The sequence below is a fragment of the Marmota flaviventris genome, chromosome 8 (assembly GCF_047511675.1).
Source record: "Marmota flaviventris isolate mMarFla1 chromosome 8, mMarFla1.hap1, whole genome shotgun sequence".
Taxonomy (NCBI): domain Eukaryota; kingdom Metazoa; phylum Chordata; class Mammalia; order Rodentia; family Sciuridae; genus Marmota; species Marmota flaviventris.
The window spans coordinates 58,073,390-58,100,496 of NC_092505.1; the positions used below are offsets into that span (position 1 = coordinate 58,073,390).

General features: G+C 34.4%; 1 protein-coding gene across 2 annotated transcripts in view; it reads right to left on the reverse strand.

Moving 5' to 3' along the window:
• Nucleotides 1-27,107, reverse strand: part of Stxbp5l (syntaxin binding protein 5L) — a 334,167-nt gene that overhangs the window by 286,781 nt on the left and 20,279 nt on the right. For both annotated transcript variants that reach the window (XM_027936010.2, XM_027936009.2), the window contains exon 2: nucleotides 831-928. In XM_027936010.2, coding sequence (XP_027791811.1) covers nucleotides 831-928 — 98 coding nt within the window. The remainder of the gene's footprint in view (nucleotides 1-830; nucleotides 929-27,107) is intronic.

Here is a 27,107-nt window from a genome sequence, read left to right on the forward strand (position 1 = left end):
GTTGTGAGTTTATATTATCTCAAATGATATAATTAATTTGAAAAACTGAGATGACACTAAAGCAATTAGGAGGAAATTTATAGTACTATAGGTACACAGTAGAAAAGAAGAAAATTCTCAAATTAATGATCTGTTTCTACCTTGAGAAACTAAAAGAATAAGATCAAATTAAACCCAAAGTAAAAGAAAAAAAGATCGAATCAAAAATTAATGAAATAGAATATAGTAAAACATTAGAGAAAAAGCAATGAATCTAAAAGTTGATTCTTTTTTAAAGAAGCAGTACAATTGATAATCTTCTAGCCAAGATGTGATCAGGAAAAAGAAAATACAAACTACCAATAACAGGAATTTAAGAAAGGACATCAATACTAATCTCAAAGACATTAAAAACATGTCAATAAATTTGATTTTCATGATAGTTACTCTTTTTGTTTGGTGGAGGGCATATCAGAGAAGTGAAAACTTACATCAGATGAAAATGTGCACATATATTTATAGATAGTTACTCTTTTTGTTTGGTACTGGGGATTGAACCCAGAGGCACTTAACCACTGAACCATATCCAAAGTCCTTTTTATTTTTTGAGACAGGGTCTTGCCAAGTTGCTGAGGGCCTGGCTAAATTGCTGAGGCCTCTTGAATTTGCAATCCTTCTGTCTCAGCCTCCCAATTCCCTGGGATTATAGGCGTGCACCATAGTACCTCAAAATAGTTATTTCTAAAGAAGCAATAAATTTTATTTAGACATAAATATTTCTCTTACCTGAATGTTTAAGAACATTTAATTAATATTAATGTAGGTAATAATGAACCAAATATTAAGGATACATTCGTATAGCACCTGTCCTTGTTCCAATAGCTAAGATTTTCTGAACTGGATCAAAGGCCAATGAAGTGGGCTGATAAGGAAAACCATGCCGAACAGTCTGAAAGAGAGCAAATAATACAGTAATGACAAAAATTAAAAACTAAAATGATAACAAGATAAACAGCAACCAGAATGACTAAACTTATTTTTAAAGGAAAAAAAAACTACCACTAAATGTTGACAAGGATATAGAGTAACATAAAATCTCATACACTATTAGAGGAAGTATAAAGAATGTCATTTTACACCACTTTGGAAAAATATCTTGCAGTTTCTTATAAAACTAAACATATACCTAGTCCATGACCTAGCAATTCCATGCCTATATATGCACCTAGAAAATTTAAAAATGTTTCCACAAAATGACTTATCTAATTATACTTCCAGCAATTGTATTTATAATAGTAAAAAAAAATGGAAATAGCCAAAATGTCCAAAATAAAACAAAACTGTGGTATGATAATTTAAAAAAACATATGGTATCCTCATATTGTAAACTACTACTCAATAATTAAAAGATATAAACTACTGATAGATGCAAAACGTGAATGATTCTTCAAAGCATTATGCTAAATAAAAGTAGCCACTCACAAAAGAGTTTATATAGTAGGATTCCATTTATATATAATAAGCAAAACAAATCTATGGTGAAAAAAATCAGAATACTGGTTACTTTGAGGAGAACTGACTGGAGAGTGGTACAAAGGAACTTAATTGAATGAAAGTAATATTCAATATTTTTGATAGAGGTTTATATTACAAAAGTGTATATGTTGGTCAAAACTTATCAAATGATACAATAAAATTTGTGATTTCTCTGTATGTAGATTGTTCTTCAAAAAGAGTTAAGAAAAAGTAATGTTATGCATTCTGAAGTGTTAAATTGTACTGACATTTGCAAGCTGAAAATTCATCTCCAAAATACAGAGAGATGAAAAGAAGAATGAATAGATATGTGATAAATACAGCAAAATGAAACTTGTCAAATCTAGGTGGTGAGAATACACACATGAGAATTCACAAGTTCTTTCGACTTTTCTGATGTTTGAAAGTTTTCATATTAACACAAAAGAAAAACATAAAAATATAAGGAACTCATTAAGGAAAAGACATATGAGAAGGAACATGTAATGTTAGAAATATTTTCATTTTAATATGGAATATGCTGTATCTTTTCAAAGGGTAGAAGACTCAGGTCAGAAGAGGACAAATTCTATATACAGTTCATCTATGTATCTGGTGCTCCCAGAATTGTTTCCTAGTTGAAATGTTGTGATAACAAAATGCTACATTTGTAAGTATTCAAGATAAAAAAAAAATCAACCACAGCATGTAGTTAATTTAAAACTCTTCCCCTGAGAAAGAAAAGCATAACTCCCTCCTTTTTTTAAAGCGTACAAGAACATGTATGTATATACTACATAATATATACATGAGGTTTAGATTACATGATCCATGATCATGATCTGTTTTTTTCACTCAACGTACTTTCACAAAAAATGTGTAAACGTGTAGCCTATTATAATATGAATATTTCATAATGTTCTTAAACAATCAACTACTGTTTTAGAATCAAAGAATTTTCAACTAAACTGGTGCTGACAAAGGCAATCTCATACAGTCTTTTGACACCCATTTGGCTGCAGGAGAATACATTGTACCTGGAACACTTCCTTACCAAGAGATAAAATGTCTACATGGTCTGTGCTTAGCTCATTGCCGTGTGTGGGAATAACTTTCTCTGTTGCAAGCCCAATTTATGCTCCTTTGTTCTGCTAAAGCACGTGTATCACATGGCATGCAGCCAACTCCACTGCTCTATCTATTCTACATAGAGTGTGAAAGAGGTCCTTCTAGGCTACAAAAGGATACAATAACTAAATATCCTATATTAGCTGCTGGGAGACACCTGCTAGCCATAGGGAACTGACATACATCATTAAAGCTGACAAGAGTGTTTTGAATTCTGCTAGGCAGTTGGTAAAAATACTATTTTTCAGTTGTGACTCGTAACTGAAATATTTACTTCTTGATTCTGACATAGTTTATTTCTGATATAGATTTAGCAACATGAAATTGTCAAGAGGAAGAGATTCATACTTTTCTTACAGAGCACTGTGGATTACAAAAATCAGAATACAGTTCCTCTCTAAAAACACAAAAGGTCAGAACACTTTCCAACTCATTCAATGAATGATGAGCCAATATTAGCCTGATTTAAAAAAATAAAAAAGCAGGCAAAGACATGTTGAGAAAAGAAGACTAAATACATATAACTTTTATTAATATAGATGCAAAATACTATCAAATGGATTCTAGTAACATATGACTTGTTGAGATTTATCTCAAGAATGAAAGACTGGTTTAACATTAATTTTTTTATTTTTTTTATTTGTTCTTTTTAGTTATATATACAGTAGAATGTATTTTGACATATCATTCTAACATTGAAAATTTAATTAATGTATCAATAGAATAAAGGACAAAGATCACTTGATCATATCAACAGATGCAAAAAGGGAATTTCAGAAAATTCAACATCCTTTCTCATATTAAAACACAATTGATGAAATTGTGGAGAATCTCCTCAATCTAATAAACAGTATGTACAAAAACCTATAGCTAACATCATACCAATTACTGAAAGAATTAATGCTTTCTTTCTAAGGTTAGGAAACAGATAATTATATGCACTCTCGCCACTTCTATTAAATATTGTATTGAAAGATCTATTCAGAGCAATTAGATAAGAAAAAGAAGACAAATCGAGATTGGAAAGAAATAAAAGTATTTGTATATGACAGAATCTTGTATATACACAACCCCAAGAAACACACTAAAAATTTGGAACTAATGAAGGAGTTCAGCAAGAATGATTATACAGAACTACTATGTAAAATCTTACAGTGAATTCCACATTTATGTATATTTATAAAACACCAATTAAAAAATAATAAAATGAAAGACCAATAGAATAGAAGAAGAACAGGGGGAGAGAAGAGGGGAGGGAAACAGGAAGTACTGGGGACTGAAATGCAGCAAACTATATTCCATGCAAGTATGATTCTGTTGAAGTTAATCCCACTATTGTATATAACTATAGTGTATAGATAAACACATTTTAAAAAAATTAAACAGTCAATTGTGAGACCCGTTGAGGATATTTGTACTGCCAATGACAAAATATGGTTTAGATTTCCACTGTTACTCATTTATAATTAATACTTTTGTTCCATTCAAAATTTATATTTTACACTACTTTTGTTTAACAGCTAAATGAATCTGTTTCGAGCATGTCTCTTAGATCCATGTTCCTTAAATTCCTGAAAGTTGCTTATAAAACATATGTAATTTAAAAATTATTCACACAATCATTCATTCAATGAAGACATTATTTATTGATAGTTGCACACGATACTGTTCATGATCAAGCATTCCATCAATATTAAGAGAAGAAAAATGACATTATTGTTCTCAGATGTAGAGAAAACTTGAGTTGATTTAACTAATACAAAGCATTTTTATTAAAACTATTTCTTGATTGGTCAAGTAGCAAAATTGGGAGTAGAAACTCAATTCTTTCTCATAAGGATATTGTATGATTTTATGAGGACTTTATATAAAAATGAAATTTTAAAAATGAAATAAGATAATTACATTTCCAAAAAAAACACCCAAAGTAGTGAAATATTTAAGAATAAGTGTAGAATTTGTGCCCTAAAAAGTATTTTAAAACTGAAAAATATTAAAGAAGATCTAAATAAAAGGAAAAGAATCCCATATTAAAAGACTTAGTATTGGTATAGTGGTAAAACTGCCCAAACTGATCTTCAGAATCAAAGCAATCAAAATCCCAGCTGGCTTTTTTGCAGAAATTGAAAAACTCACCCCCAAATTCATAAGAATATTCAAGAGATCAAGAATAGCAAAACAATCTTCAAAAAACAAAGCAAAGTTGAAGGACTCATGATTTTTTGGTTTCAAAACTTATTCAAATCTATAGTAATCAAGAAAATAAGGTACAAGCATTAGGACAGACATATAGATCAATGAAACATAATCAAGATTCCAAAAATAAATCCTCATATTTTCAATAGTTTGACAGAGAACAGTGCCAAGACAACTCAATGAGAAAAGAATAGTTTTTCAGCAAATGGTGCTTCAACAACTAGATATCTACATGCTAACAAAATAAGTTGGACTCCTTACTTGTGCATGATGTTTTTATATATGTCTACACTGTGGAATGCTAGGCAATGCTTTATTAAATATGACACCCAAAGTCCAAAACAAAAAAATGACATATTGAAATTTTTTCAAATTAAAAAGTTTTGTGCTTTATAGGATATCCTTTATAGGATACCACAAAGAGAGTGAAAGTGAACAACTCACAAAATAGGAAAAATATTTGCAAATCAACAGCCTGAAAAGAAACTCATATCCACAATGTATAAAAACTCTGATAACTCAATGATAAGCACAAAAATAATTCATTTTAAAAATGGCCAAAAGATCTCAAAAAGATTTGTATGCAAACAATATATACAAATGATAAGCATATAATAAGATACTCAATACCATTAGTCTTTAGGAAACTGCAAATCTTATCTACAACAATAAACTGCATAAAAACTAGAATGACTATAATCAAAAGACAGATATATTAACACATGTTGATGAAGAGGTGAAGAAACTGAACTAATACATTTCTAGTAGAAATGTAAAATCATGCATCCTCTTTGGAAAATAGTCAGTCCCTCAAAATGTGAAATTAGTTACCATATGATCTAGCAATTCTGCTCTTAGATATAAACTCAACAGAAATGAAAATATAAAATATAACAACATGAAATGTTAAAACGTACATTCATAACATCCAAAAAGAAACAACTCCAATGTCCTTCAACTGATTAATAAACAAAATGTGCTTGTGCTATATCCATAAGACGGAATATTATTCACCAATAAAAAGGAATGACAGAGACTAGGGGTGTTGCTCAGGGGTAGCGCACTTGCCTGGCATGTATGAGGCAATGGGTATGATTCTCGGCACCACATATAAATAAATAAAGGTCTATCAACAATTTAAAAAAATTTAAAAAGGAATGACATACTGATACATGCTACAATATGGATGAGTATTGAACACTTTTTGTTAACTGAAAAACTACTCATATTATATAATTCCACTTATATGAAATGTATGGAACAGAAAAATCTATAGAAACTGAATTTATCCTAGTGGTTGCCTAGTGTTCAGGGTAATTGACTGCTAAGTGGCCACTTAACAGTGTGATGAAAATGTTCTAAAATTGACTGGTGGTTTTTGGGCAGCTCTGTGAATATACTAAACACCAATGAAATGTATATTGTATCTCAATGTAAAAAAAAAAAGAATATTATTCTCCTCAAGAATACCAAATCATATCATCACACAAAGTATGCAGTAAGATGTTGGATCAGCCAGGCAGGGTGGTGCACGCCTATAATCCTACCTGCTCAGGAGGCTGAGGCAGGAGGATCACGAGTTCAAAGCCAGCCTCAGCAAAAGTGAGGGCTAAGTAACTCAGTGAGATTCAGTCTCTAAATAAAATACAAAGCTGGGGATGTGGCTCAGTGGTTGAGTGCCCCTGAATTCAATCCCTGTACCAAAAAAAAAAAAAGATGTTAGGGCCACTTAGGGTATTGAGGTGATTTCAAAAGAATCAAAGTCATCAAGTGGAATGATAAAATGTAGTTAAAAAATGGGCAAGAAGAAAAACATTGCAGAACAGGGTCTAAAGATGGCAGTGTCGAGGTTAAAAAAATTCTATTTTAGAGAGTCAGAAAGGTTTTTGAAATATATTTATGCTCAGTTGGTAAAGTAAAATAATAGCAAAGGATGGTCATCATCAACAACAAAAACTTAAGTTTTTTAAATATCAAACTTTTTTTAATGCTACTTTGCTTCACTCGTTTTATTACTCTCCCCTCAAAATATTAAAAGGAATGAGATGAAGTGGTCAACTATATCAACAATTACACAAATCTCTCTAGATATTTACAGCACAGAAAGAATTGGTTACAGATATGTACACGAGCTGGTCATATTGTCCTGATTTAAGGAAATTGCTACTACCCTAAGGACAAAATACACAAGCCTCTGCTCATTGCTGATACCGCAACAGGTACTACCAGAAGCAAAAGGATGTTTGATATCTTTCTACTTTTTAATCTGACACAAGTGTCTCCTGTTAGCAGAACCTAGATAGTAAGTCTGAAAAGTCTGAATGTTTTAGTTTTAATTTTCATCCTCAATATATATTGAGGATATATATGTACACAGAAGGACCAGGGAAGAAAAGAGAGCAGTACAATGAGGCAAAGCAGAATTTATATTAGGCCTGGTTATACAGGTTTAATACTATCATATTTCAAAACAACCCCAAACTACATATGATAAAGATTGCCTATAATTTCTCATTTAGTTCAGAACATAGCTCCAGTTAAAAACTGCAGCCTCCATTGCAGATAGACTAGATTCTGAACAAATGAATGAGAACAGAAATGATATATACTTTTAAATGTAAAAGCAAGTAGTCCTTAATTTTTGCACCTTCTTACTGGCTCGGAAATATAATAGCAGGAGTTGGATCAGCTATCTCAGAACATTAGATGAAGCCATATGGATGGCAGAGCAACAAGATAGAAAGATTGTATTGGGTTCTTCACAGCACACAGTCATTGAATCAGTTCTGGGTCCCTTATGTTTGGATAGACTCAAAAAAAGAGAAATAAACATTTCTATATTGTTTAAGCCACAGTTATTATGGTCTGTTATAATAATCTAATACTCATTCTAATTCACTCTGAAACCACTCATTCCTTAAAGGAGGTAAATATTTAGTAGACCACATTAATTTATGAAGAATGTTCTCCTGTGTTAATCATCAACCTGAAAAATTAAAGAAAGAATTTTGATGCTATATAGCATGTTTGTGATATAGACACATTTATCCATATCCAAATATAAATTATAGCATTGGCATATAAGTACTATGTGTGAACATAGAATTCCTAGAAGCATTGCACCAAATTTTACCTAATAATACAATGTAATAACCACTGGAAACTAGAAAGTATGAAAAAAATAACATGTAACAGGAGATAGAATATTGCAGTCATGGAGTAATTTCATTTTATTTAAAAATCCTAGGTATAAGATTCACCTGTAAGTAGTTACTATTATATGGCATATACTTTTTCTGATATTCACTTGTCTGGTTTAATCTACAAAAGTTATACTCTGGATAAAAAAAGGATGGAGTGAGAAGATTCATTTTAGATCTTGATTCCAGAAAATGGAAATGAACTCTCTCAAATTTGTGCATTAAGTCATGAATCCATATAATTTGACATTAAAATATCTGGGTTAGTCTTCCATAATAGGCAACATTCAGACAGATATAACATATTTTGCCACTTTGGAAAGCAAAAAATAATCAGTACTAGAACTGTGCAGCCAGCTCTTCCCTAAATCTGATGTCATCTTAGATTATTAAAAATATTGCCGAAAATTTTCCTCTATTAGATGAAAGAAAAGACTAAGAGGAATATGGCAGGCATATGACACCACAGAGTAGCATAATGGTGACAGAAATAACCAGTTCCTATGAACTGTCACACTGTGATTTTTTTTAAAAAAATGAGTCTGCTGTATAATCACAAGGATGGCAAACTGTCCGCCCATGCAAATGCCACTGGTCTTTGGTACTAATTTCACAGTAAGATTAGGAATTCTTTTATAAGAAAGAAAATTATCATGTTCAAAGATTCAAAAGGGAGTTGATTATAAAATTATAGGAAAATAAAGCACAAATCCCCTCCAGTTTATAAGATATTCAGAAGTAGATATCACAGAAATTAAATATTTATTAACTTATTGATTTTTATAAATTTTATCTTTAATTTTAGTTTCATTTTTATCACTATGATATACATAGTTTAACAAGTCAATATATGGCATATTCATAAAACTCATTTCCTAATTCATTTTGCAAAGTTATTGATATTTTTATCTAATGTGTCTCAAGATAACATTTTTATATTGCTACTGACTTTAAAAAAATAAGAATCCCCTCCTTTGTAGCCCACCCCCATCACACATTTAAGTGTACTTCTCATATACCCATTCTCCCAATAAATCATAACTATTCACATTTTATTGTTACTGCTCTTTATTTTGCCACACGTTTTGTTCCCTGGGTTTTTTTTATTATTATCTTCATTTGCTTAGTTTTTATGTACTTGCCATTAATTTAACCCCAAACTCTTCCCCTGATTGCTCAAATTGTCTTTTACCATGTTAAACATGAGGTACATGAGAGAGAGAGAGAGAGAGAGAGAGAGAGAGAGAGAGAGACGGAGAGAGAGAGACGGAGAGATAGAGAGAGAGAGAAGCAGTAGTGATTTTTCAGGAAACTCATCACATTACACAGTGTACAGAATTTCAGTTTACAGCTTTATAAAGCAAGAAAGATTTATGAATGCAGGTACAAAATACTAAATAAAATACTAACAAATCAAATCCAGCAGTGTATCATGATAAATTATGGCAAAATAAAGTTTATTCCCCCTGTAGTACATATACTTCATACTAACTTCTGAAATTACTATGTTAACTAACATATTTCATCTTTTTCCCTTCCTTAATTTAAATTTTGAGTCCTCTAGTTCCGAGCTTGTAAGTTGTGGGAACATCTAACTTCTTGCAAAATAAAATTTGGTAAGATATAGATAAAAGAAAAGCAAATAATAACATAATAACATAACAGAAAAAGCATTCACATTTGAATAATGTTATACACAATTATTTATTTATTTATTGAGAGAGAGAGAGAAAATTTTAATATTTATTTATTCATTTATTTATTTATTTTAGTTTTCGGCGGACACAACATCTTTGTTTGTATGTGGTGCTGAGGATCGAACCCGGGCCGCACGCTACCGCTTGAGCCACATCCCCAGCCCCATATACACAATTATTTAATTGGGGATATGTTATACATGCTAATGTATTACTAAATTTACTATAAAAGCAGATTATTCTTTACTACTTGTGTTTCTTCCCTAGCATATTATAAGTCACTTGAGCTCAAAGATTGTTATTTCAAGCTCAATAGTCTTATAGGAATTCAAAAAACTATTGAGTTTTATCACATTTCAATATCTATAGTGACTAACTTTTAATCTATAATTCATACTGTTAGTATAACCAAACAAATCTTAGACTTATAATTGAAGTAATGCATGTAAATATGCTTTCTAAATTGAACATACTATATAACTTTTAGTACTGAAATGTAACAGAAGAATGCTCCTTCAAAATATTAGAGAACCAAATTCAAATTAAATTCACTTATCTTTTTTAATATAACATACTATCTTCTTCTATCATAATACCATATAGGCATATGTTAATACATACCTTCAAGGAAACAAACCTAGTTATAGATTAACAGACCCAATTCTTGCTTTTGAAAAGAACAGATACATACAAACATATATTGATGAAAGTAATATGAGTACAAGCACATTGAGAACACAAGCCAATTATGGGTATTTTATCACTTTATTATTCAATAAAGGACAGAGAACTGAAAAATATAGCAATCTTGTGGCCAGGTAGTTCTCTCCAAAGTACTTCCACAGGTGTTTTTCATCTTAGGTGATTTTACTATATGGCTCATATATTTTGTTTTTATTCTAGACCCTATCAACAGTTTAATGTATTCAGTATTCTTGCTTCAACTCATGATACACCTTGACTACCTCATTCTTTCCTCTCTTTCAAATCAACAAATCACCAACTAACATCAGCCTGTCTCGGGCTGGGGCTGGGGTTGAGCGGTAGAGTGCTTGCCTAGGGCATGCAAGGCTCTGGGTTTGATCCTCAGCACCACATATAAATAAATAAATAAAGATATTGTGTTCAACTAAAAAAAAAAACCACATCAGCCTATCCTAGCACTTCCACTTAAAACTCTTTTACTTGTATGAAACTTTTATTTTCTTCCTGGCTACAGCAGCCTCTTTCCTCAGACAATTTAATATCTAAATTCATAGCAACTCAATAAAACTCTATATTGTGCTTTACAGAAATAAATACCTCTTTTATTGAAACTATTTTCTGTGTCTATATAGCTATCGAACAAATTTTTTTAAACTTAAAGATCTTTTTCATTGTCACAATAAAAATGGAAATTAGTAGTCACAGAAAAATATTTTGGTTTTAGGGCAAAATAAAACCCATTTTTAAAAGAAAATGGAAATGTTGTGAAGCAGAACTACAAAGACAGAATGACATGGAAGAATACTGTGTACTAGGAGTCAGGAGACCAACTTCGGTTTCCAGCTCTATCACTGACTATCTAACCTGGACACAGTACTTAACTTAATAAAAGAATAATGTAAATGATTTTAAAATCTCTTCCAATTCCATCTGCTATGATTTGCACACATATTCCCCAAAAGTTCACATGCAGGAATGTGCAGAGGTGACATGATTAGAATATGAGTATAATCTCATCAGTATATTAATCCATTTGATGGACCACTAAGTATTGCCCATAGGCAGGTAGGGCATGGCTCTAGGAACCAGGTCACTGGGGGGGCATTGCTTTAGGGATTATATTTTGTCCCTGACTCCTTGCTATCTCTCCTTGCGTCCCTGCAGTTATGAGCTGAACACCTTTCCTCTACCATGCCCTTCTGCCATGATGTTCAGCATTTCCTCAGGGCCAGAAAAAAATGGAGCTGGCTGACCATAGACAGAACCTCTGAAACCATAAACCCAGAAAAACTTTTCCTCCTCTGGGTTTTCTTGTCAGATATTTTGGTCACAGCAATGTAAAGGTGATATACATCTAAACTCCTAGAGAGTACAACTTGCACTAGAATCCAAGTGAGACTTTGAGAACATAATAGATGGATGGATATTTCCATATTTCTTTTTTTCTTTTTAACCATGGATTAAACCCAGGGGCACTTAACCACCAACCACAAACCCAGACCATTTTTTATTTTTCGAGACAGGGTATCACTAAGTTGCTGAGGCTGGCTTTGAACTTGTGATCCTCCTGCCTCAACCTTCTGGTATCTGCATATTTCTTAAGAATGTATTCCTTAAAAGAAACAATAGACTTATATTTAGCATGATATTCCCTGATTCAAAAGGACTAATTATGTACCTAGTTATGGTGTCAGACTACTAAAGATGATTTGCTATTGATTTAGTCTGATGCCCTAAGGAGCTACATATTTGCATTTCAAATATTCTGAGATATCCACTTCCATAATTATTCCTGTAAGTATAAATAGCCTTTAAGCATTTGAGGACCAACTTTCTTCCTTATATGGTACCTTCTTAAATCTCAGCAATAGGGGGCTTTTTCACCTTCCATTATAAAAATAATATCTAAATTCACAATTTACTTACAGAAACAGCTTTTTTGCCCCCTGCCAAAGAAGTAACAGAGTATATAATTTTATTTATCTTTGTCTTCCAGTTGCAAAGAAATGGAAAATGACATCATTTCTATTATATTATTAATAAACAATGATGATGATTCACGTAATCATCACCAAAAAGGTTGATGTCATCACTGTATGTTTAGTGTACCAGGAACAATGAAAAACATTTTACATGGATTAGTTCACTTATTTGTATAGCCCCCATGAGATAGGTGATGTCACTAAAAATGAAGAAATTGGGGCTTAGAAAGGTTAATCAACTTGTTCAAGGTCACAAAGCTACTGAGTACATACACAATTAGATAACATTGAATGCGTGCTATGTAGCTCTTCAGTATTCTAATCCTATCTCAAGATGAGAGAACTCTTGACTTATCTCATATGAATAAGATCAGAGATAGAAAGAGCATTCAAAATGATAACAGAGCTTCAACTTGAAGTAGAGCTAAGATCAGCTACTGAGTTACAGCAACCACAGAATAATAATCAAACATTTCCATTTCTAACTTCACTAATGGGTATAAATAACATCAAGGGTTTCCTTTGCCTCAGGTAAAGGCAGAGAAGGAGAAAGAGGAAGAAGTAAATTAGACTGTGTCAAAAGCAGAAGAGCAGTGGACATTTCAGATCTTTGAGATAGGGTTTACAAAAATAGACATTACAGACCAGCAAAATGCTATTACCTCCTACTCCAGGGTCATTCTAGAATAAGCCCAGTCACATTAGAATAGATATAAACTGATTCACATAATTCATCACAGTTCTTATGGCTTTAAAATTTTAAAGTAAAAATTTAAATTACCACTTTATTAATTTCCCTGAAATATATAAATACATTTTATAAATACAGGGCAGGAAAAATCAGTGATTTTTACTATCAGCATGTGTGATAGTAAAAGTCTAAGTGGTCCAAGATATAATAAAAAATGGATATAAGATCTCAAAAGTTTAATATTAAGGTTGGAAGAACACAGGTATGGGCAAGATGGCTGAACAGAGGCACCCAGTACTCACTTGCTCCTCCATAAAGAAAAGCCTAAGCAACAGGTATACAGCTGCACGTTTGGGTTAGAAAGGAAAGAAGAACACTGGAATTCAACAGCAGAATAATGGGAACATTGTAAAACCCAGAGACCTGGAATAGCAGCATAGCAGGAGAAATAAAATATCCTTGTACCTGCTGACCTGGTTCCACAGCATTGGATGGTCCTCTCCCTAGGGGTAAAGGTAAAATTTAGAGTTCCAGAAAAGTCTATTAGCACAGATACTGGCAATCCTAGCTATTGGAAAATTTCATAGTCCATATAGGCTTTACACCTAAATAGATGAGACTGAATTCAGCACAGTGGTTTGGCTTTGGAAAAGGAATTCACTTCATCTCCCAGCTAAATCACAGGGTGCGGTAACAGGAGTTATCTTGAAAAGGGGCCTACTGTCTGAATTTGGACTGCACTAGAGGTCAGAACCCCTTGTATATTCCCATGTGTTATGGTTATTAGGTAACTTCCAAAAGCTTATGTGTGAAACAATGTGAGAAAGTTTAAAGATTAAATGACCGGGTTATAATAAATTTAATCTAGTCAGTGCATTATTCTCCTGATAACTTAGTATTAGGGATTAATTTAGTGTTAACTGTAGGCAGGTAGGGTGTGGCTGAAGGAGGTGGGTCCCTGGCTGTATGCCTTTGGTATATGTTTTGTCTCTGAAGAGCGAGCTCTCTCTCCTTCCTGATGTGATGTCCTGAGATGTTTTCCTTTGCCATACTTCCACCATAATGTTATGCCTTACCTTGAGACCCAGAGAATGGAGTTAGCCATTCATGGACTGAGACCTCTGAAACCACGAATCTCCAAATAAACTCTTCCTCCTCTAATTGTTCTTATCAGGTCTTTTGGTCATGGCAGCAAGAAAATTGACTAAAATACCATGTCTGTGACCCCATAGATATTTATTCTACTGCACTGGCCCAGTGGGTACTACCTCATAAGCCAGACTGGGCTTAATGGAATTACTGACACAAGCCTACAGAAATTACTACACTATGCAGAATGGATGCTGTGATGCAGGGTCCATTTGCAAGAACTAGGGATCCAGAGGCCTGCTCTTTGAGACCAATAGTGTAGACAGTTGCAGCACATGGGTGCCAGAACCAAGGGTAGTTTCCTGTACGGTTTCTGCAATTCCTCTCCCAGCACCAAGCACAGGCATCTGTCCCTAACAAGGTTGAGAGAAAACTCAGGTTCCATTGTTCTTCCACCCACAGAGACATGCTAAAGCAATCTAGAGCAATGCTGCCAAGATTTTGACTATAGTTCTACCTCTGGAGATATAGTCTAAGAAGGTGCAAAGAGAAACTTTGCATGTAACTGTACACATTCCACTCTCAATTGCTCCTACCTCAAGTATAAAGAAAAATTAGTTGGTTCTTTGAAAAATAAACAAGGTCAACAAATCCTTGGCTAGACTAAAGAGAGAGTGCTCACCTAAATAAACAAAATTAAAGGTGAAAAAAAAAACATTACAACTGATACCATAAAAATTAAAAGGATCAATAGAGATTATTTTGAAAAACTACATGCTAACAAACTGAAAAATCTAGAAGAAATGGATAAATTTAGGAACACATGTAAACTACAAAAATTGAATCAAGAGGATATTCAAAAACCTGAAAAGGCAAATAACAAGTAATGACAAAGAAAAGTGCAGAACTGCATGATCCCACTGCTGAGGTAATCAAACTTGCAAATAACTTACACCAATGCATGTCAAACTATCCCATAGAATTGAAAGGAGGGGGAAAAAAAAACTCTTCCAAACTCATTCTATGAGGTCAGCGCTACCCTGTTAGCAAATCTGACAAGGGCAGAACTATAAAACTTTAAAACTATAAAAATTGATGAATAAAATACTAGCAAATCAAATATGAGCATATCAAAAGACACAAGTATGTTTCATAATATGCAAATGAACAAATATTGCACATACATACAATCAAGAATAAGAAATCATACAAAAATTTCAACAGATGCAGAAAAAGCATTTGATAAAATTCAACATCCCATCATGATTTAAGCCCTGAACAAATTAGGTATAGACATACCTTATCTCAATATAACAAAGACTAAATATGACAAACCCAAAGTAACCATCATACAGAATGGAGAACTGAAAATATTTCCTTTAAAATAAGGAACAAGTCAATAGTGCCCACTCCCACTTATTCAATATAGTACTAGAAACTTTAGCCAGATAAATTAGGCAAAAGATAAAATCAAAAAGGAGGAAGTCAAACTATCCCTGTTTGTAAATGACAGAAATCTACACATAGAAAAATCTTAAGATGCCACCAAAACCTCTCAGAACTGATAAATGACTTCAGTAAAGTTGCAGTATACTAAAATAACATACAAAAATTAGTACATTTTTCTATATACCAATAATGAATTTGCTAAGAAAGAAATCGTGAAACTAACCTCATTCACAATAGAAAAGATAAAACACCTAAGAATAAACTTAACTAAGGAAGTGAAAACCTCTACAACCAAAATTACAAAATAATGATGAGAGAAATTAAAGAAGACACTAAAATGTAGGAAAACCTCCCTTGTTCCTAAACTAGAATTAATATTTTTAAAAGGTCCATACTCCTAAATACAATCTATATATTCAATACAATTCCCAAAAAAATACCGATTACATTCTTCAGAGAACTAGACAAGTCAATTCTAAAATTCATATGGAAGCAAAAAAAAAAAAATACCCCAAATAGCCAAAGCAATTCTGAGCAAAAGGAGCAATGCCGGGGGATAGGGTTGTGGCTTGGTGGTAGAGTGCTTGCCTAGCAAGTATGAGGCACAGGGTTAGACCCTCAGCACCAACCAAATAAATAAAATAAAGGTATTTTTTTTAAAAAGCAATGCCAGTGTCCTCATAATACCAGACTACAAGATACATTAAAGAGCCACAGTAACAAAAACTGGCATAAAAATATACACACACCAATAGAACAGAAATAAACCCCACACATCTACAGTCAATTGATACTCAACAAAGTTGCCAAAAACATATTGGAGAAAGAATAGCCTCTTTAACAAATTGTGCTAGGAAATCTGGATATCCACATAGAGAAGATTAAAATTGGACACCTATGTCTCACTCTGTCCAAAAATCAACTTAAAATGAATCAAAGACCTTAATGTAAGACTGGAAACTCAGACTATCTGAAAAATGGGGTGAGGCCCATTTCAAGATGTTGGATTTGGCGTAGGCAATGATTTTTCTGTACAGGACTCCAAAAGCACAGGAAAAAAATAGAAAAATTTGACAAATGGGAATTACATCAAACTAAAAAGTTTTAGTACAGCAAAGGAAACAACCAACACAATGAAGCAACAACCTACAAAATGGTAGAAAATCTTTGCCAGCTATTATCTGATAAGAGAGTTAATATCCAAAATATATGGAAAACTCAAAAACTTTAGCAACAACAAAACTTTAGCAATAATAGGACAAGTAATCCAATAAAATGTGGGCAAGTAACTGAACAGACATTTCTCAAAAGAAAAATGCAAATGTCCTACAAATAAGTGGAAAAAATGCTCAACATCTTTAGACATCAGAGAAATAAAAATCAAAACTTCAGTTTCTCTGTAATCCCAGTGGCTCAGGAAGCTGAGGCAGGAGGATTGCAAGTTCAAAGCCAGTCTCAGCAAAAGCAAGGTGCTATAAAACTTGGTGAGATTCTGTCTCTAAATAAAATACAAAAAAAGGGCTGGGGATATGCTCAGTGGGCTTGTGTCCCTGAGTTTATTCCCCAGTGGAAGGAAGGAAGGAAGGAAGGAAGGGAGGGAGGGAGGGAGGGAGGGAAGGAAGGAAGGAAAAGAAAAGAAAGAAAGAAGAAAAACCTTCAGAGTTTCCATTTCAACCCAGTCTTTTTTTTTTTAATTTGCTTTTATTTTTTAAATACATGACAGCGGAATGCATCACAATTCTTATTACACATATACAGCACAACTTGTCATATCTCTGTTTGTATATAAAGTATGTTCACACCAACTCATGTCTTCATACATGTACTTTGGATAATGATGTCCACCACATTCCACCATCATTGTTAACCCCCTGCCCCCCTCCATTTTCCTCCCAAACCTCTGCCCTATCTAGAATTCATCTAGTCCTCCCATGTTCCCTCTCTATCCAATTATGAGTCAGTCACCTTACATCAGAGAAAACATTCACCATTTGTTTTTTGGGGATTGGCTAACTTCACTTAGCATTATCTTCTCCAACAACATCCATTTACCTGCAAATGGCATGATTTTATTCTCTTTTTTTTTTTTGCTGAGTAATATTCCATTGTGTATATGTACCACATTTTTTAATCCATTCATTTATTAAAGGACATTTAGGATGGTTCCACAGTTTAGCTATTGTAAATTGTGCTGCTATAAACATTGATGTGGCTGTGTCCCTGTAGTATGCTGTTTTTAAGTCCTTTGGGTATAGACCGAACCCAGTCTTAATGACTATTGTGGAAAAAAAAAAAAAAAGAAAATACAATCACTGAAAACGATGTTGAGGGGAAAGGAACCCTTATATGCTGTTGGTGGGAATGTAAAGTAGCATAGTCACTATGGAAAACAGTAAGGAATTTCCTTAAAAAACAAAGAACTACAATATGGTCCAGATATCCCACTCTGGGTATACATCTAAAGGAAATGAAGTCAGCGTATGAAAGAAATACCTGTACTTCCATGTCTATTGCAGTACTATTCACAATAGTTAAAACACTGAATCAGCCTAGGTACCTCTCAACAGATAAAAATATGGTATATATCTACAGTGCAGTATCATTCAGCCATGAAGTATGAAAACCTGTCATTTGAAGGAAAATGAATAGACTGGATGGAGGACCATATATTGAATGAAATAAGTCAGACTTAAGGATTGTGTTTCTCTTTCATGTGTGGAAACTAAATAATAATAATAACAGCAGTAATAATAATAATAATAGAACCTGAAACTAGAGGGATTACTATTAGGGAATGAGAAAGGCACACTCTTGGGGATGGGGTGTGAGGTAGAGTAAGGTGGATGGATATGAACAACAAATGATGTATCTATGTATAGAAATTATTTCAAAACAAAAGTTAATGAAGTAAAATGTCCCTATTATTAAAAAGTCATGAGTCTAAGAAGATGAAAAAACCTGGTTTGCTTTGTGTGAATTTCTTTTTGCAGCTTAATTCTCATATTTGCTTCTGCATTCAATTTGTAGTGATGCATTGCTTTATCTAAAGCATGTGAAGAAAATATGTCGCATCCCCAACATATGTGAAACCAAGTACTTTGCAGACAAGTCATTAAGGATGAGAAGATCCTATGGCCCTTATAAAAAGAGGACTCTCCAGGGTCCTCAGAGCACACTTCAGAAATTCTGGTAATTCATAGTGGTTGGAGATTCTTGATGGAATTTGGAGATGAATGAAATAAACCAGGCAGGAATCCAAGATGGTGGGCCAGAAAGAGGCAGCACTCTGTGTTGCTCTCTGAGTAGTGAGAATACTGTTTCTCTGTGAGCAATATTCCTGCCTCTGCAAAAGGATTACGGTGCTCGTCCAGGGCTCCAGGCCTCACTATCAGAGTACATCTCCCAACTATTCACTCACACAGGACTACTGGGTACCCAAGCAAGAGCATAGGTGACAGCAGCACCTGCAAAGAACTTTCGCCACCCATCAGAGCAGAAATCATGGATGCCACTCCCATGCAGGACACCATGAATAGGAATTCCAGCCACCACTCTCGTGAGAACCCCATATACCACCGGGGGTTCCCCCAGTCGCTGCCATCTTGGGACTCTGCAACCGTGGAGATAGTTCCCTAAGTGCAGTACCCTGCCTACACCCGAGAACTTCACACAGGTTCTGAAGACAGCCAACAGCCACACACTGCATGCCACAGAGCTTGTCTCTGAATTCATCATTCAAGGCCAACGCCCAGCTTCCCCCACCTGATCCGACACCCCATCATTGAAAGCAGGTGCCTCCATCCTGGGCCACCTTCATCACCATCTTCAGTGGGGGCAACCTCCAGGTTAAAACTCCAGCTGGCCAGGTACCCAGTTTCTAACTCCCCCCTATCCCCAGCAGCCACTGCCCTGGCACAGTGACACCCTGGTTAACTTCACCATTCTGAGGGCTGAGATACCAGCTAACAATAGAGGACCCCACCTACTGGATGGGAAGCGAAGCAGGAAAGATACTGAGCTACAACCAAAACAATCCCTGTTTCTTCCTTTAAGATTCTTTTTCCCTCACCCTCTATTCTCCCACCCTCACATCCCAATATATGTGAAACCAAGTACTCTGCATGAATTAGAAGCTTGAGGACTAGAGCATCGGATTAGTATATTAAAATTGTGTTGTATAATCTCCCCCCCCCCAATTTCTACTATTTCAACATGTTTTATTTTTTCTTAATATATATGTGTGTTTGTCTTATATACACTACTTTCTTCCCACTTGCCTACCAAAAAATTACTTCCTCTTTCTTCTCCTGCTGTTAATCTTCCTCTTTAGATTTCTCATTCACACTTCCTAAGACATAACAATATATCTTCACCTCTGACCTCCTCAACATATCATCCTACTCCTCACCCAATTCAGAAACTGTAAATTCTTTTTACAAACCAACTAAGTATATTGTAGATAATAATTGAATTTCTGTACATTGTGACCAAACTGTAAATGTCTTAATAGCAAACATTTGTTTTTAGGGTGTATAATGTTTATATTGGGATCTGTTAACATTATTCTTCACCTCAAAGAAAAGATATTGCAGCCATATAATGGCACTAAGCCTATAGGATAAAAAAGGTAATGCCTCAGATCCACAGTGCTAGAAGGGAAGACACACAAGCAATTTAAGATGAAGAAGAAAAGTGCCCCAAACAATTCAAGATACCATATTATTAGAATCCATGGCCAGCATAGCAGAAGAAGTTACAGAGAAGAAATTCAGGATGTACATAATTAAAATATTCTATGAATTAAAAGATGATACAAGAGAACAAACACAGGCAGCAAAACATCATTTTAACAAAGAGCCACAGAAACTAATACAGGAAGCAAAAGATTACTTCAATAGGGAGAGAAAGGTTCTTAAAAACAATCAAACAAAAATCCTTGAATGAAAGAAACAATAAACCAAATTAAAAGTTCAATTGAAAGCATCACCAACAGATTAGACCACTTGGAAGACAGGACCTCAGACAATGAAGACAAAATATATAATCTTGATAAGAATGTAGACCACGCAGTAAAAATGGTAAGAAACCATGAGCAGGACATTCAAGAAAATTGGACTAGCATAAAAAGACCAAATTTAAGAGTTATTGGGATAGAGGAAGACATAGATTTCTAAACCAAAGAAATGAGCAATCTATTCAATGAAATAATATCAGAAAACTTTCCAAACATGAAAAATGAATTGCAAAACTAAATTCAAGAGGCTTACAGGACGCAAAATGTACAAAATCACAACACATCCACACCAAGGCACATTAAAAGCCACGAGAGAAAGGAATCAGATTACATATGGGGGAAACCAATTTGATTATGTGCAGATTTTTCAACGCAGACCCTGAAATCTAGAAGATCCTGGAACAACATATATCAAGCTCTGAAAGAAAATAGATGCAAACCAAGAATCTTATATCCAGCAAAATTAAGCTTGAGATTTGATGAAGCTTAATTTTGCTGCATATTATAAACAAAACTTAAAAGGATTTACAACTTGAAAGCCTGCACTACAGAACATCCTTGGCAAAATATTCCATGAAGAAGAATTGAAAAACAACAATGAAAATCAGCAAAGGGAGGTATTACACTAAAGGAAAATCAAAGGAGAAACCAAATCAAGTTAAATAACAAAAATGGCTGGGAAAACAAATCATGCCTCAATAATAACCTTGAATGTTAATGGCCTAAACTCACCAATCAAAAGACATAGACTGGCAGATTGGATTTTAAAAAAAGACCTAATAATATGCTGCCTCCAAGAGACTCATCTCATAGGAAAAGACATCCACAGACTGAAGGTGAAATGTTGGGAAAAATCATACCACTTACATGCACTGCGGAAACAAGCAGGGGTTTCCATCTTCACATCAAATAAAGTAGACTTTGACCAAAGTTAATCAAAAGGGATAAAGAAGGATATTTCATACTGCTTATGTGAAACATTCATCAACAAGACATAACAATAATAAATTTATATGCCCCAAACAATGGAGCATCTACGTTCATCAAACAAACTCTTCTCAAGTTCAAGAGTCAAATAGACCACAACACAATAATTCTAGGTAATTTGAACACACCTCTTTCACCACTGGATAGACTGCTCAAGCAAAAGCTGAACAAGTAAACTACAGAACTCAATAATACAATCAATAACTTAGACGTAACTGACATATATAGAATATTTCATCCTTCAATGAACGAACACACTTTCTTCTCAGCAGCACATGGATCCTTCTCTAAAATAGACTATGTATTATGCCACAAAGCAACTCTTAGTAAATATAAAAAAGTAGAGATACTACCCTGCATTCTATCAAATCATAATGGGATGAAATTAAAATCAATCAATTAAAAGCTACTCCAACACCTGGAGAACGAGACTAAATAATATTTGCTAGTGAATGAAAAATGGATTGCAAAAGACAGATTAGGCTCCTACTTCCTTAATGAGACTCCTATAGTCAAGAATTAAAACCAAGAATCAACAAATGCAACGAATTCAAACTAAAAAGTTTTTTCTCAGCAAGAGAAATAATATGTGAAGTGAATAGGGAGTCTTCATCCCGAGAACAAATTTTTACCCCTCACACATCAGATAGAGCTCTAATCTCTAGGATATACAAAGAACTCAAAAAGTTAAACAAAAAAAACAAATAACCCAATCAACAAATGGGCCAAGGACCTGAACAGACACTTCTCAGAAGAGGATATACAATCAATCAACAAATACACAAAAAAAAAAAATGCTCACCATCTCTAGCAATCAGAGAAATGCAAATTAAAACTAAGATACCATCTCACTCCAGTAAGAATGGCAGCCATTATGAAGTCAAATAACAAGTGCTGGCGAGGATGCGGGGAAAAGGGTACACTAATACATTGCTGGTGGGACTGCAAATTAGTGCACCCAATTTGGAAAGCAGTATGGAGATTCCTTGGAAAACTGGGAATGGAACCACCATTTGACCCAGCTATTCCTCTTCTCAAACTATACTCAAAAGACCTAAAAAGGCATACTACAGCTACACAGCCACATCAATGTTTATAGCAGCACAATTCACAATAGCTAGACTGTGGAGCCAACCTAGATGTCCTTCAATGGATAAATGGATATAAAATGTGGCATTTATACACAATGGAATATTACTCAGCACTAAAAAATAACAAGATCATGGCATTCACAGGGAAATGGATGGCATTAGAGCAGATTATGCTAAGTAAAGTTAGCCAATCCCCCCCAAAAAAAACAAATGCTGAATGTCTTCTCTGATATAAGGGAGGTGACTCAAAATGGGGTAGGGAGGAAGAACATGAGAAGAAAATTACCTCTAGATAGGGAATAGAGGTGGGAGGGAAAGGGAGGGAGAAGGGGAATTGCACAGAAGATGGAAGGAGACCCTCATTGGTATACAGATTACATGTATGACGATGTGAGGGGAAAAAAAAAAGAAGTGTGTCACATTAGATTGGGTAGAGAGAAGTGATGGGAGGGGAGGGGTGAGGAAGGGGGGATAGGAAGGGCAGCAGAATAAAACAGACACTACTATTGCTGTATGTATATTCGTGACTGTACGACCAATGTGATTCAGCAACCTGTACACTCAGAAAAAGGAGAAATTATACCCCATTTGATTCAAATGTATGATATGTCAAGATCATTGTACTGTCATGTGTAACTAATTAAAACAAATTTTTTAAAAAAAGAAAATCTCAAACATAGGTTAAAGTCCTTCTATGGCAAAGGACTTCTTATCCTTTACTGTATGAAAAGACAATGTAGATCTCCAAGAGGGAAAGAGAGATTACCAACAGATTTGCCTTATTTTTACTGCTCTCTCCAAAAAATATTTTAGTTCTTATTTTCAGTGATGCTTCAGGCTGGTCTTAAAGTATTAGGAGAACAGAGAGAGATTCTTACATACAAAAAGTTCCGAAACTGTATTACCCAATATCATCTATAGAAAATTAGAAAAATCTTAGCATTAAAATATTAATGGTGAGCAATGAAACAAGTAAAAATATAAATTTTCATAATTATTTAAATTATTTCATTTAAATAAACTGTCTATAAATGATGCAAAAGTCAAAGACTACTTCTAAATCAAAAATAGATCTTATAAACTTAATGTTCTAACCCTAAAGCTCAGGATTATCTCAATAACAGACTTTCAGAGGAGCAGGAATATATGATAAAAATGTGCTAAACTTCTACATCTTAAAATGAGGTCTGAGAAGTTGACCAAAAATAGATCCAGAAGACTCCATTTCACTCTTGACTCTAACAAGTAGTTAAGAATTAAAGAATGCTTTTAAAGGGTCTAATAGTAATCAGTAAATGAGATCCAGCTAGAGAATCTCAGGATGATTTCTGAGAATTTCTGCAAACAAGCATAACCTGTATCTGATCAGCAGGCTTTCAAAGGCAAACTCAACCTGAAGGACATGGTGAAAAACAAATGGCTGGCAATGTTCAGCAAAGGTTCTTAAAAATGTCATCATCCAAAAGGAAACAATGAACCATAGGAAAGCATTAGATGTTAAGTGTATTTTCATTCAATACTTCACAATGGGATGTGAACATGACTGACATCTACTCCCATTGCTAATAAGCTTTATTACTTATTGGCAGAATTGCTGCTGTGGGTTTTAATTTTTTAAATGTCATATTTAAAGGAAAAAAAACATGTTGGTGTCATCATAAACATCAAGGCAGGCCTGAAGAACTATTCTACCTTGAAAGAGACTGGCCAAGAGATGAGTCCAAGGTGACTATGATGCTGAACTAGATTCTTTTGCTACTTAGGGCATTATTGGGATGTTCAGGGAAAGTAGGATGAATTAAAGGTATGTATACCTATGCCTATAAAGAAAGTATTTTATAGCTTGACAATATATTTCACAATACAGATATATTATACTGCCTTGGCACAAATATCACTGTATAAAAATATAAATAAAAATAAAATGAACAGAAAAATACTAGTTATACAGAACTATATATTTTTCTGTCATTAAGAGAATAGATAACCTAAAAACAAACAAGCTAAAGAAGTACTGTAAGTCGTGATATTTATAAATTATGCTAGGAATTTTGTACTCCACAAACAGAAAATACTTTCTGTGCTCTATTTATGATTCATCACCTAGATACATACACACAAAACTCCAAATTCCAAAGAGTAAAAATTAAAGACACATGATAAAATAAATATATAATTTTTTTTTAAATCACTAAATATCAGATCCATGAACTGGCTCTTTTCAAGACCATATGTAAAACAGACAAATTTCAAAGGAGTGATGTCAGCAAGATGCTGGAATTAAAAAGTCTCGAACCTGCTACACCTCTCAGAAAGTTTACAGCTATCCCCAGATCCAAATGTCCTTTTGGAAACCCCCACATCTGAAAACGAGCATGAAATACCTGCATGTTATAAAAAAGTGAATGAAATCTGAATTAAGAGGGTAAGAAGATGGTCACTCCGACCATGCCATATCCTTCCTACCCCAAGTCAGCATAACACCAAATGGACAGGATTGCCCTAGCTCACACTTCCTACCAGGGGAAAAGAGAACCGGAAGTAGTCATCCAGCTTACCTAGCATTCCAAGATGCTTCTCAGGAAGCTGACTCTGATCTGATTTCATGGATAATTCTGGGGGAATGACAAGACTTGATCACCAAGGGTCAGGTAGTAACAAAGACAGTGACAAGTTTGCAGATCTTGGCACCTCTACATTCCTGCTAGCTACAGTGCTCAGAGATAATAGATAAACTCATAATATACCCACCAAGCTGATGGGCTCAACTTTAGATGTGAGTAGGAAATACAAACTAGCTCAAATCCCTAGATTGTCTGCCTTCCCCAATACCTGACTTACGTACTTTCATGTCTTCCAAACATAAAAGGGCTAGGATGCCTTTACCCAGGAAAGCAAGTAGGAGTTCCACACAGAAAAACCACCAGTACAATAACCCCAGTCATTAGAAGCACCAAAATTAATTCTACTTTATCTAGATGACTTAACAACAACTTGAGTTTAGCCAATGCTCACCAATGGCTCTACCCAGACAAGAAGGAAATCTCCAATTATTCATTTCTAAGAAGCATACCTTCAGGTCCCACCTGTCCAGAATAGCAACTCATCTAATCTCAGAGCCTGTTTCCTTACACAAATGCAGATCTGAAATAATGGATTGGCCAAACCAGAGAAAGCATGTAATCAAAAGGTATCACATCCAACAACTCTACCTGAAAGCAGAACCTAGATAGTAGTCTCACTGATGAGCAGAACCCAGATAATAGCACCACAATATCATAACAAAGACAAAAGCCCTATGAACTAGAGAATCTGCCTGTACAGGGCATAGCCAGATGGACTTTCCATAATGAGAAACTAAATTGAATTATGAAGCTCTATCCCTGCTTTAAAAAAAATCTGCAAAGGCCATAAGAGCGGGTGGCTGTGTTCTCAAATGTGCAGACAACATGTAAGGACAAAAAGAGTATGACAAATCAGAGAATCGACACCACCAAAAGAAACAAGTCAGTCTCCAAAAATGGAACCCCCTAAAATGGATGTCTACAAATTACAAAGAACTGAGAATACTCATGAGGAAGTCATTATGTTTTGGATCTGGAATATCCTCCAAAGGTTCATGTGTTGAAGGATTGGTCACTAATACATCAATGTTCAGATGTAGAGATTTTAAGAAATGTTTTGGTCGTAAGAGTTTTAAACTCAGTAGATTAAGCCACTGATGGATTCATAATGTGAATGGACAATTGGTAGATGATGGAAACTGTAGGAGGTGGAACCTAGTTGAAGGAAGTGTATCTTTGGAGACATGCCACTGAGAACTATATCCTTTTCCTGGCCCTTCCTCTTTTTCCTGGTCATCAGGATGTACTGCCTTACCACAGGTCCAGAAACAATGAAGCCAGCCAACCATGGACTGAAATCTCTGAAACTGTGAACCCAAATAAGTCTTTCCTCCACTAAGTGAATTTTTCCAGGCATTTTTGTCACAGTGACAACAAGCTGGCTACCACAGAAATAGGATCAAGAAAAGGGGATGTTAATAATACCTGTCCATATGGTTCAGAAGCCTTGGAACTGGGTTGTGGGAGGGACATGAAAAGTTTACAGATACAATTTAGAAAAGTCCTAGGATGTTAAAAGTAACTTAATGGTGTCAGCTCTGGTGTGAGCTCAGAAGACCAGAATGCTGACAGGAATGCACACAGTAAATAAAGACTCTACTCATAAGATTTCAGAAGGGAATATGGACTGTATTAAGAGTTGGATTAGAGGCCATGCATTTTACATTCTAGCAAAGAACTTGTATACATTTTGCCCGTGCCTAGAGCCGGTATGAAGCTGAATTTAAAGGTGATGAGTTAACTAATCTGGTAGAGGAAAT